Source organism: Alosa alosa, chromosome 21 (assembly GCF_017589495.1).
Source record: "Alosa alosa isolate M-15738 ecotype Scorff River chromosome 21, AALO_Geno_1.1, whole genome shotgun sequence".
In the NCBI taxonomy this organism is placed as follows: Eukaryota; Metazoa; Chordata; class Actinopteri; order Clupeiformes; family Clupeidae; genus Alosa; species Alosa alosa.
Window position 1 is genome coordinate 10,790,355 of NC_063209.1, and position 13,439 is coordinate 10,803,793.

The 13,439-nt window shown below is 39.4% G+C and overlaps 2 protein-coding genes across 2 annotated transcripts in view; one reads left to right on the forward strand and one right to left on the reverse strand.

Moving 5' to 3' along the window:
* Window positions 1–735: 735 nt before the first annotated feature.
* Window positions 736–3,039, forward strand: scocb (short coiled-coil protein b). The gene is made up of 4 exons (XM_048230575.1): window positions 736–906; window positions 1,627–1,694; window positions 1,815–1,895; window positions 2,108–3,039. Exons 2-4 carry the CDS (start codon window positions 1,679–1,681, stop codon window positions 2,251–2,253), a joined length of 243 nt encoding a protein of 80 aa, XP_048086532.1. The 5' UTR covers window positions 736–906; window positions 1,627–1,678; the 3' UTR covers window positions 2,254–3,039.
* A 611-nt stretch (window positions 3,040–3,650) lies between these two features.
* The window catches only part of zgc:154054 (Alpha-1,3-mannosyl-glycoprotein 4-beta-N-acetylglucosaminyltransferase B-like), a 35,355-nt gene continuing 25,566 nt past the window's right edge, over window positions 3,651–13,439 (reverse strand). The window contains exons 9-15 of the mRNA XM_048232356.1: window positions 9,807–9,937; window positions 9,560–9,667; window positions 8,747–8,940; window positions 7,186–7,264; window positions 6,805–6,880; window positions 5,942–6,054; window positions 3,651–3,955 (exon numbers count right to left, since the gene is read on the reverse strand). Of these exons, the coding sequence (XP_048088313.1) occupies window positions 3,935–3,955; window positions 5,942–6,054; window positions 6,805–6,880; window positions 7,186–7,264; window positions 8,747–8,940; window positions 9,560–9,667; window positions 9,807–9,937 (722 nt within the window). The 3' untranslated portion in view covers window positions 3,651–3,934. The remainder of the gene's footprint in view (window positions 3,956–5,941; window positions 6,055–6,804; window positions 6,881–7,185; window positions 7,265–8,746; window positions 8,941–9,559; window positions 9,668–9,806; window positions 9,938–13,439) is intronic.

The window sequence follows — 13,439 nt, forward strand, 5'->3', positions numbered from 1 at the left end:
AATTGAATTGAATTGAATGGTCAGATTTAGATAAGAGACAAAACCATGGACGAAACAATGGATGAAGACGCAGCAGGTCCATCCCGGGAATGTGCCAACCTGTGCCCCCACCTCGCCAGACTATTTACATTTTCTGAACAAGTTAATGATAGTTTTCGCTTCAAGTGTTTCAATTACAAAATAGTATTTTGTATTTGAAATACCTATTTTAAATACATGTATTAGAAATACTGCCCATCCCTGGCAACATGGTAAAAAGATGAAAATGACTTGATTTTACTTCCAATTCATTTTACATTCTCCAAGGTATTAACATTTTTCATAACTCCATGTAGGACGTTTCTGTACATAAATGTAAGCACTGTGGCAGTAGTAATGCTATATTTAGAAAATGTAGGTTACTGTTGTACTCTTGATACTCAAGTACTTTTAAAAACAAGTACTTCAGTACTTTTACTTAAGTAGACATCTGACTGTTGTACTTTTAGCAAAGGTTATCTGTACTTTTACTCAAGTATTGAAGCTGTGTACGCCTCTGGTGATTGATGGTTTTTCACTGGACAAACTGTGACCTATTTGATAAGTATGATTCAATCCAATTAATGGCGCAGGATGGCACATTTTCTGTGAAAATGCTGAAAATATGTGGGCTAGGTAGGCCCATAGCAACAACAAAAAAAGTAAAACAGGTGTGGTTTGGATTAGTGTAGCCAATCATTTTCGTTGTCAAAATTGACATGTATGAATGAGATTTCCGAGGCTATGTCGCCATCTATCGGTAAAATGGGAATACGTTTGACGTCACTCTGAGATGTCCATCTGGAACGTAAACGTTAGACAGTAGAGACTAACTGCTACAACGTATTCTTCTTTTACAAACAAGCAGGCATATTTCGTACATTTGGGGTAAGTAGTAGCCTAATAATGCTGGCTATAATTTATTCTTGGATTCATTATTTCATTATCTCATTTGTTAGGGGGAGTGGGCACTTACAAGAAAGGCCTATGTGATGTCGCCTGGCTATGCTATCCAACTAGCTAGATGGAAAGAAAGTTAGACACTGCTGGATTCGTCACATCAATGACAGAAATCTAGATGTCCTTATTAAACTGGAAACGATACAAATGAATACCCTGCTGTGTCCGAATCACACCCAAAAGCGTTAGCTGATAAAGTCGAGTTAACTACGTTAGCCTTCGTCAGATGAGCGTTAACATGCGAACTGCCTTGTGTATTCTGCGAGATAAGTAGGCTAGCTCTAATACATAATTCAGAAGAAAACATGTCAGGCCGACAGCATTAACATTAGCGTTCTGAAATAAAGCAAGCCAACGCCCGTTTCGGCGGTAGGCTAATGCTGGTAAACAGCGGAACTTTAACGTTACGTAGGCCTGGCTTCTATTGCAGCACTAGCTGTTTCGAACAACTTTGAATTATTTTAATGTACATAATCGTTTCAATAAACATGGTTGTCTTGTTTGCCTACGGCTTTGCAGGTTCCTTGCCGGCATGCTTACGAGAGAGTTTACTATAACGTATTTTAATGGTAACCTGTGAGGCGTAATCAAACCAACCCATGTGTTTTACTTTACCTTACCTGCATCTTAACACCCTGGCGTGAAAAGTGCCCACTGAGTCGCAGCCCTGCATTCCAAAAAGGAAGACGAGTATTTCACTATGAACTTCGACGACGGTAAGCAAAATTCAAGAAATAACTGTGTAATTACTGGTTTATCCGCATGATAGGTCTTCATTAAGGTTATGGCAGCCAAGGGCGAATGGTTCAGTTAAATACTCTCTTGTCTTATCTCAGGTGACCTGGAGAACCAGGCGGAGTTGGAGGAAAAGACGAGGTTGATAAACCAGGTGCTGGAACTCCAACACACACTAGAAGGTGAGAGTTGACCGATCAGCCATATGCATTCAAATGTTAATCCATGTGTGTGAAAATATGATGCTCAACACATTATTGTGTATTCCTTACGTATACCAAAAAAAAAAACCAATTAGTAAGAGAAAGACATTGAAGTCATGTTATATAGTCTACACAAGTCCACACTCATAGCCTACCATCCAAATCCCGTCTCCTTCCTGTGTTGTCTGCAGACCTCTCAGCGCGTGTGGATGCTGTGAAAGAGGAGAACCTAAAGCTGAAATCTGAGAATCAAGTCCTGGGTCAGTACATTGAGAACCTCATGTCGGCCTCCAGTGTGTTTCAGACCACGGACCCTAGGAACAAACGGACAAAGTAACATTTCTGAATGTTTGCCCCCTCCACCCTACCCCTGGATCAACCCCTAGTCTAACCCCTGCTTTAACACTTTGTTTGCATTTACACAGAACTGCAGTAGTAACTGCAGTCTTTTGCAGTAGACTTTATTTAATGAACTTATAATATTGACTTGAACACTGATATTTGGTGATTTCAATGAGCGGATTCCTAGTTCTCCATTCACATCTGCACCTTAATGCAGCTACCTTTTGTAGCTTTTGTCAAAATGTTACATTAATGTTTACATAATTTACATTTGTTTAGTATCAGGGAATACTGTTTGACACAGCTGTTGTTGTTTATCTGGAAGCCTATGCAGAATAGACTCATGACTTATTGCAGTGGTTCAACATTTTTGTGCTGGACTCCGAAACAGGTGTTTGTTTTTTTACTATTTATATTGCGTTGACATTATTAAAAGTTATATATTTTGTCATTTTCATATTAAATTGGTGCCTCTGTTGGTGCAAGCACTACTGTAATAACTGTCATTACCAGTCATTCTCCACTATTGATCTTATTTTCTCAAAGATCTTGTTACCTGTGAATCTGTGATGTCTCAAAATGCATATTCTATTACCAGCAAAGGTGATGGTTCAAAATCAAACAAAGCTATTTACAATTAATTAGGTTCAAGAAGTTTATGCAGTTAATGTCAGTTGTGGCGCTTTATTGTTGTTGTCCCACATCATGTATGGTTTTTCCTGTGTCCAACATTTTAGACACATTTTATTAAGGTAATAATAAACATCCTTTTGATGTGCCACTGTTTGTGAGTTACATGTCCTATTCTGTTTCTGAACGAATCCATCATAACTGATGTTACAATTTGGAAGGTTTTTGTTTTGACGTTAAAAATGGGAAGGTTTTGTTTCTGCCACTATGTGAATTACATCTCAAGTTTCATGAAGTTTCAGGGCCATACTTGGTCCTTGGTTGGCATGAAAAAAATAGTCAAGCTGGATTCACCCCCCTCCTTATTACACAGAATGAATGAATGAATGAATAAGCCGTCGCATCGGTGAAATTCTAGCATTGCCCTTGTCATTTGGATACTTGCTTTGTTTTAAGCAAAGATTCTAGAACAGAGCCCTGCCAGTAATCTATCTTGCTCTGTTCTAGAATCTTTGGTTTTAAGTGTAGGTATTTTTCTAAGAACACATTTGCATTGACATGTAATATAGCAACACAACTTGGCCTTCCAACTGCATGCTTCTTAAAGAAATGTTATGGGGAAAATGATAAATCGCCGGGATTAGTGTGTGCTTTCACTAATTCACGGATTGGGATAAATGCAGATATCCAAATTTCCCTCACAGGATCAACAGAGTATATATACTTATACTTATACTAAAATCAAAGAAGAGAGTCTGTCTGTAGGTTTGATACATTTTTGTTTATTTTACAAATTTTGACACAATGTATTTCTGGAACACAATGGTGTACGGAAATGGGGCTGATGTGTTTTCTTGTAAAGGGATGGAAATGTTAGGTGCATTCATCATATTTAAACACATTGAAGACAGTACATAACAGAAAATGTCAATGTACATTGCAGTTCCACAGTCACCCACTAGAGGGCATGCCATGAATGTTGGTGGAGAAGCGCTGGAAGAGTAGAGTAACTTATCTGGTTTCTCCCCACTCAGTAACCGGACTCCTCATGAAACCTTAATGTATATCTGTGAGAGAAAGACAAGAGCGAGTGTTAACCAAACCTTAACAACCGGAACGAGGAAGTGTGCACTTCTCACATTACGCAAATTGATAGGCCACAACATTAGTTAAAATAAGCCATGCTAATTTCTGCTGTTTTATCTGTTTTACTTCTTTCCAAGAAAGTATTTTGCAGTGCAATGCAGTGCAATTTTGCAATATTGATTCTTCCTGCCAAGTGTGAAAGAGGCCACTACAGTTCTGATGCACACATACTCACCAACCAATGTTTGTATGCAAATACTTTTGAGCGATAAAACAGGCTTTATGAAGCATTATCTTATTTAGTAAATGGTTAGCTGGAGACTGTGGGTAAGCTAGGGTATCCTTCGCAGCTGTAAGCAAAAATCATAGTCATAAAGGGGTTTTTGTAGGTCTTCGCAGAGTATGCATCTCCTTGTGGTACGTTTTTATAAAAGCAGATGTAGAACAGCTATGGTGTTCAATAAGAATGTTTGCAGAGTAAAGACACTAGATAGAAGAGACACTGTATTTTTGCCAACAATGAAAACAGGATTCAGCTGTTCAAATTTGCCTTCAGACACAAATAGTCACAGAGACGGTGTGCAATGAGGTTGCATCTGTAAGAGTTATTACACTTAGCCATCATTTTAGCAATCCACTAAATCTAGTGATGTAACTTCTGTTCATTCAGTCAAGCATGGAGCTCTTGGGGGCACTGAGGCACAACTAGCTACAGTGCTCATACCAGGGCTCTACACTAACATTTTTCTTCAGGAGCACTTGTGCGCCCAAGTTAAAAAATTTAGGAGCACTGACAAAAATTTGGGCGCACAGTCAGTTCTGTGCCCAAAACATGCCAGTGCACCAATTGCGAATATTAAGAATGACTGACAACATTTAGGCTACAGGAAACAGGATTTTAAAGATCAGTGCCTACTTTATTTTCAGTCTGTTCTATTTTCCTACATTTTGTTAATGTAAAATAATATAATACATTGCCATATTTGCATTTAGCCTGTATATCAAGTATCCTGCCAAATGTAGGCTAATTTATTTATTTGTGAATCCATCTATAGCTAAACCAAATATGCCCATGACCTATCTCAATCTGACTGCATACTGCCTAATACTACTACTAAAACAGTCCATTTTCTCTTCCACAAACAATCAACAATCACTGGAGGGCAATGAAGAAACATGTGACTGACTGGAAATCAGACTGATTGCCGGCAAGTGTTGCCCATAGACGGTAAGGTGTTTGCCCCCAGCAATATGGCGGTTGCGTTCACGCATGCCATCTAATAGAATTCGACGGACAATGCGGTATCTAGCTTTTAATATCTATGGCTCATACCACATACAGGCCCGTGTGCCTACGGGGACCCGCATTCGAGTCTGACCCAGGTAATTTCCCGATCACCCCTTCTCTCTGTCCCACTCACTTCCTGTCTGCCTTCTCACTGTCCTGTCATAATAAAAGCAAAAAAGGGCCAAAAAATATACTGAAAACATTTCAAGAGGTAAAACTATTATTACACTTAACCGTCATTTAGTGATTTAGTGTTCAGCATGACTGTCTCGTAGACAGTCCATTGTAGACAGACCATTGTAGACACAAGGGATGTGCACCTCTAGGACCAGGTGGGATCAGGAAAGACAAGAGTGAGTGTTAACCAAAGAGAGTGGGATCCTGTTATAGGAGCCGGAGACGCTCAGAAAAAGGACAAGCCCTCACTTTCCCTTTGAAGTCCTTGAACACACCTAGCAGTGGGTGGTGCACAAGGCCATGTGTGTGTTCCCACACGTGTGCTCATATCTGTGCTCAATAATGGGACAGAGTGCTGATAAGGCGAGAGCAAACAGGTTTGTGTGTGTGTGTGTGAGTAAGTGAATGAAAAAGAGAATGAGAGGGGGAGAGAATGTGTGTGTGTGTGTGTGTGTGTGTTTGTGAGGAAGAGACTAACAAAGGGAGTGTATGGCACACACACCTCACTCAGCAGTACCCACACATCAGAGTCTTTGTGGACCACCAGACGCATGGCAGTCACCTCCTGTACAGCAGCGTCTAGTGTCCCCTGTGCCACCCCATTCACAAAAGAACCTGGCACCAAGAAAACAAAAGAAACAAATTATCACATTTCAAAAATCATCTGTATACAGCCATTACTCCTATAGCATCGTTAGATTTCCTGGCCTACATGTAAAATATGTGTAATTCCCTGACTGTCACTAACTAAAAACCTGAATCTCCATGCCCTTTAATGACAGAAAAAAAACAGCCTGCTTTTGTGCACACAACAAAAGAGCCACCACAGCAATGTTAGTTAATGTGCACACACGGATATGTCAGTGTCAGTACTATCCTGTTGCAATGACAACAACTGCATGGCAGTCAAGGTGACGGTTGCTTCTAATATATTGTGTGTGTGTAACCATACTGATTCTGAAACCACTCTTTTTATAATGTGATATTTCCATATTCTTATCCATGGGCAGGAACAAGTAGTTCCACATTCCTTCACGGCTTTGACTTACTTTGGGATCTATATATTGCATTACCTGTTTGCTGAAGGATACCTTGTACCCTAACAATATCCAGGTATTCCTCTGTATGTTTTTACTGATTCACTATGTGCTCAATATCTGGATTTGGTTTTTAGAATTGTGAAATTAGAGACACACAACAACTTCTCTATCTAGACACACACAGGTGCTTAATCATGTACAGTAAATCACATAATAGAGGAAGTTTTTGTAAAACAGGATATGAAAAGATCTGTGTTTATGCTCCAACAGAGAAAGAATGAAAGGAAATACAGAAATAATTATGAAAGCATGTATGTAAACTCACCAACGACAACAAAACCATCTGAAGAAGGCTGGTACTGAGGCAGCTCTTGCTTCTGAACCCTCTCCACCACAGAACTCTGTTAGAGAGACATACGTACAAAGCACACAGATACAGTATAACAGTATAGAATTTGTTCTATACATTTTTCTTTTTTCACAATCAGTATCAACCAAGCAACATTATTAAACAAGTTGCCACTTTTAAGGTATGCTTTTATCAGAAAACTAGTTTTGGTATCAACTTTAAAATCATTTTGATGCCATATTTGGTCATATGAACGGCAGATATAACACACAATTCCCACTAGTCTTTCCAGGGCACTATGCAGTTCTATGTCCCGGGCTAGAACACACCGGGTGAATCTCTCTCTCTAACACTTACATTTCTGGGCTGGACCTCCACTGTGGTGTTGTTGAACCTGTCTCCATTCGTCTCAATGTTGCCACTCCGGAAAAGGTACCTAGAGTATAGGGACAGAAAGGTGCCCATATGGAAATAAACAGTACCTGGTGTTAAAATCAGATAACACAACTAGGACCCTTTCAACAAGGTAAACAAAAACAATGCTTGAACGTTCTATTTGGGCCCCAATCTACTTCCTCTGCATTAAGATAACATATAGAATGTTAAAACGGAAGTCTTGTGGGGCCAACTATGGAACTCTGATAATGGAACTCTCTTGAAAGGGTCCATATAAGGCAACCTCAAAAACAAAGAAGTACAGACAGAGAAAAAAAAAGACCACTGGAGATAGAAGTGAATTTTTATGCAAGTCAACTCTCGATTGTATTGTTGATTGGTTGTCTGATTTTCAGTCTCGGGACAGAATGTAACTCTGAATATCTTGTTTATTGTGAATAATTTATCATCTGGAATTCAAAACCCCCAGAAATAGCAGAAATGTCAATGTTCACAATAATAACACCGATTGGGCCAATATCTGTATGTATCTTTTTAAAACATGAAAATGGTGATGAATTGCAAGGGGGTTGACGACTTTCACAACCCACTATTACCATTGAGGTAACTTAAGCAATAAGCCCCGAGAGGCCATGGGTTACACTGATTTTACAACAGCTAAGGGGGGTTGTTAGGCACGACACGCAAGCGGAGTACCCAAAACACCCCTTAGCTGTTGTAAAATCAGTGTAACCTACGGACTCGAGTGGCTTATTGCTTTTCGAAAATGTTTACTACATATCTAGATAGATAGATAGATAGATAGATAGACACTTTATTGATCCCCAGGGGAAATTCAAGATATCTGACAAGATTTCATAAAACAAAAGGCACAGCAATGAGAAATGTAGCGCTCTAGAATCTTTGCCGGAACTATCAGGCATCAATTGTATGATTCATCGTTTATAATTCCTTCTCTGTTGTTACTCAATTTACTTATCTCTCGACCACACAACTATCAACTTTCCAATGACTGTATTAATTATTATAACCTAAAACATGGTATCTATTGATCTTGAGAAACGTTATTTTTTTAACTGGAAATAAATATATTTAAGCAATAAGCCCCCAGAGGCTGTTACACTGAATTTACAACACCTAGGGGCGTTGCTAGGTAGCACAACTTCGAATTAGGCCATGTTGACCATTACCCTTGCAAAGCAGAGAGAGAGAGAGAGAGAGAGAGAGAGAGAGAGATAGGAGAGGAAGACAAACTAATACTTTTCAGATAATGTACAATGATAAGTGACGATAGCCTTACAGCAGGTCCTGATGATATCAGTGAAAGAAACCAGATCAGTTTACTAGGTCATTCCTACATCACATGCACATTGCTGTTAGCGTACCTCCCTCCACACATGATACAACTGAGTCACATAGCTGCCCACTTTTCTCTCTCTCTCTCTCTCTCTCTCTCTCTCTAAACTGGACGCATGTGTAGCACAGCGTGTCGGGCATACGTGTACGGTAGAGCCTCACCCACCCCTGCACTCTCTGCGGCTTGTGGAAGCGAATGAGGACGAAGTCCTGGGATACGGGCGTGAGGCCCCAGAAGAAGTCCTGTCCTCGGTAGGCCCTCTCCAGCGTGTGGCTCTGGTAGTGCTTCAGGCTGCTGCTCAGCTCTGCCTGGGGGTTTTCATGCGGCGTAAACAGCGGCTGCTTCCCAAAGTCCTTATCCTTGAAACAGGGCAATGAGGGCATACAAACATGACTATGAATGTGTGTGTGTCTGTGTGTGTGCGTTTATGTAAGCGATACAGTATGTGTGTGTATGTCTGTGTTTTTTTTTTTTGCATTTGTGTGTGATCAACATAAGTTAGGTTGTGTTTGTGTGTGTGTTTCCATGTGAAATACATGTAAAGCATGTGTGGGTTTGAGTGAGAATATGTAAAATGTGTGGGATTGTGTCTACGGCTGTATGTGTGGGGGTGGGTGGGTTTGGTGTGTATGAATGTGAGTGCATCTCTGTGTGTGTGTGTGTGTGTGTGTGTGTGTGTGAGAATGTGAGTGCATCTGTGTGTGTGTGTGTGTGTGTGTGTGAGTGGGTGTGGTCTGTATAAATGTGAGTGCCTCTGTGTGTGAGGATGCATGTACTGTGAGTGATCTTGGGTGTGTATGGGTGACAGTGTGATGAGGCTTTGGTTGTGCGTGTAGGAAGGCGGGTGGAGGGGGAATGGGGTGTTACACAACAGACACTCCCCAGCATGATTGCCTTGAGTGCGCACATTTTTGCACTTCCAGAAAACTGCTCATCAGCTATATGGGTGGATTACTCATGCCTAGCAGTTCCACTTACTTTTAGATTTTGGATCTTCCCTGGAAGAGAAGAGTGAAGTCCAACATGCTGAAACAATGATGGCTTATGCCTCCTCTTCATTTTGTTTTTCTCTGTGTTGCAGTGGGCCTCAAGGAAGGAAAGCATATCAAGTCCCCTCAGTTAAATACAATACAACAATAGCAAGTCCCATAAAGGAATTAACTTTCAACAGACAAAGTTCAACTTTATTTTGAGTAACTGAAAAAATGACTTTGTTCATACTCACTGCGTCCTTTTCAGGGTTGCAAACTTTAACCCACAGAATGTGATCCAAGAGCCAGTCTATTGGCTTGTCTTTATGGAACATCAGGAAGAATTCCACTATCATTGGTAAATCAGAGGCCCTAAACAATTTACCTAGAATATACACAATATACAAATACCGATGTAAAGAGGTAGTTCAAATCAAAGGTTGAATTTTGCAGACAGCAAATCAGTACAGCAAGTCACAGGTACTTGTGCAGCAGGTGTACACACACACACACACACACACACACACACACACACACGTTGATATATGTGTCTGGGAACGTATGGTGTTTAAACACCTGCTGTTTAAGCCACACAAATGTAATTTAACATCCTTTCACCTACTGCCCCAGCGGTCAATACAGATTCATTATAAAAAAAAGTCAAAATTCTATACATGGTGTCTGCTTACTTCATCTGACCAACAACCAAGACGTGTTTTGTGAGCATGTGTGTGTGTATATGTTTGTATGCGTGTGTGCATGCATGCGAGTGACTGATCTGTATGTGTATAACTAAACTCTCTTTTGAATGTGTATTTGTGTGTGTGTGTGTGTGTGTGTGTAACTAAGCTCTCTATTGAAAACAACACTCCATCTAGTGTAAAATGCCAGGGAAATATTTGTGTCTGCTGGAAGCAATGTTACTAAACACACACTGCCAGACACCATAACCAGACACTGTGACTCGTCACTGGCAATGTTTCATTATGAAACCCTCAAGTCAGAAAGTCAAAAAGTCTCTAAAACAGCGCAAAATGCACTAATGTGAGAACGGCAAGTAAGAGAACAAGCAGTGATGGGCAAAATGTAGTGAGCAAAGCTACAAGCTACTCTATAAGCTACTTCTAAAAGGAGAAATCCAGCGATTTTTCATATAGATCTCAGTTTCTCAAGGTCATGAGTACTGTCGGTACGGGGAAAAAAACAAAAACATTCAGTTTTACTTAGCTCTAGTTGCCTAGCTCGAACAATTACACCGTGTTCCAAATTATTATGCATTGGATTTAAGTGTCATTGTTTTTCAATTAAACTCATGGATAGTATTGTGTCTCAGTATGGAATGTTTTTTGTGCCAAAATTAAATAAATAAATGAAATATGAAATCAATAAATGAAATATGAAATAAATAATTAAAAGATTAAATGTAAAAGCCATATATATATTGACATTGACATTTACAATCCATATGCACGGTCTTGCAATGTGCCATGAAATAAATAAATAGTTCTACGTCAGTCACCCATCAAGGCGGGATCTAGCCGCTGATTGGTTGCTGCCTGAAAAAAAAAAAAAAAAAAAAAAAAAAAAAACTTTGTGAGCATGACTGGCTGATCAGAATAAAGTCATTGATAGAAGCTAAAAGCTAGTGCTACTGCTAACAGCCATAACCTAGGCATTTTCATTCAGAAAGATTGTGTGTTCTATGTTGCTAAGTCTTGGCTGTGAGTTATCAGGACGTAAAAGCATAGCATCTAGTGCTGTCAAAAATCCTTGTCGGTTGCTGAGTTATACCCTCATATTGAGAACTAAAAAGTCTCTGGAAAGTTGTGGACACTGCTTGGGCAATGTAGCAAGCTGGCACTGACACTTACATAATAAGAGTTCATGGCATGGGCATCTCAAGCTTTATTGTTTATGTATCATATAACAAATGAGGTGAATTCAGCTCAAGTGAAGTTAACTGGGACGTCTGGGCACCCTACTATAAATAGAAGCAATAGCAAAGTCGTTTGCCTTAGATAGAAGTTCGCTTTCTGTAGATGTCGATAACTAGCTAACGCTTGTGCTAACTGTTAGCTAGCTCTAGATGTGCACATAGCATGTCTTATCAACCCCCTGAGACACAGCAAACAGACCCATCAAATGACCGAACGCTTTCACACCTGATATCTTCCCAAAAGTATGAATTTAGAATTAAATCCTTGTTGTTGTATGTTTCATGAGTTATGATACAAGTCTGAGCTATCTCCTTAGTCCAGTGTGGTTCACAGGTAGCAAGCCAGTACAGTCTGACTCAGAGCTGGGTCATTCCACGTCAGTTCAACCAGGGCCCACGCACTTAGGTCTCAAAAAATTCTGAAAAAATTACCAGGTGTACCTATGTTACCCAGGAGACACACTGTAAAATTACTCTTATGTAAGATCAATACTTTCCAAGATACAGCCAGTTTTACAGGGGGAGGGGGGTGTAGATTTTGTTCGGCCTCTTTTTTTTGTCAAAGTTCACAAGCCCACAGCGCAAGAACTAAACCATGTAGGAGGCTCATGCTGGTACATAAATAGGAATAGTATGTAGCAAAATAGTCACGTTTGGTCTGGATAATCCTGCATGGTCATAGCTGTCCCTCAAAGTTGATACAAATTTTATTGGAGTTTTTGGCTGGGCTCTGTTTAAGCCTTCAGAAGACATATTTGTACTCAAATAGGCTCTTGATTTATTTTCCTTACTGAGATAAGTAGAAACAGTCTCACAAAAAGCAATAAACAGAAAATAAATCCCTTCAGGGTCTGAACAGCAGACCTCACAAGTCCTGAAAAAATCATTTTGGTTATCATTTTCAGAGCACCCAAACACCTTGTGGGAATATACAAAGATTTTTTAAATATGTTTTTCTTTATTCTCCATGATCCCTTCTTTTTGAAAACACCAATTTGACTTGTCTTATGCAAATCTTTCTTTTTTATTTTCCACCCTGAACATGGGCAAAATGCCCCATTGACATCAATATGTTTTATATAGAGTCACCACACTGCCATCTGTGGTTGTATAGAGTAACCTGTGGTAGCTCTGTACAAAACATATTGATGTCAATGGTGCATTTTGCCCATGTTCAGGGTGGAAAGTGAAAAAGAAAGATTTGTGTTTGTGTGCTCTGAAAATGAGAACCAAAATGATTTTTTAGATTTGTAAGGTCTGCTGTTCAGACCCTGAAGGGATTTATTTTCTGTTCATTGTTTTTTGTGAGAGTGTTTCTACTTATCTCTGTAAGGAAAATAAATCAAGAGCCTATGTTGAGTACAAATATGTCTTCTGAAGGCTTAAACAGAGCCCAGACAAAAACTCTAATAAAATTTGTACACAACGTCTACATACTATTCCTATTTATGTACCAGCATATCATATCAATATACATATTCACGTAAAACATGTTATGACTCTTAATGTAAGTGTAAATAATAAAACACTTTGGTTTACAATATTTTGCCTTTGTAGCCACATTGTGTTTATATGCAGAAGGAAAAAAATATATTAATTTGCACGATAGCACTAATAACACCTTTATATGATCTATAAAATACCAATATTTGAGTTAGTAATCACTCCAACAAACCTTGTATGCTTTCAAGTTCATGTTAAAGGAATTATCCGGAGTAAAATGCACTTTTTTTTTAAAAAACGGCGACGAAATTGTGAATTTTTTGCCTTTGCCATAATGTGCTATGTGCGCACACTCACAGTTATATATTAAAAAAAAATGCATTGACCATGGTGACAAGAAGTCCTCCCGGAGTTGTGCCTTTATTGTACTTTCAGTTACAATAACTTCGTACACAGAGGAAATAAGCGAACAGCTACATGCAAGGTGCGTGGCACCAGGATAAATTAT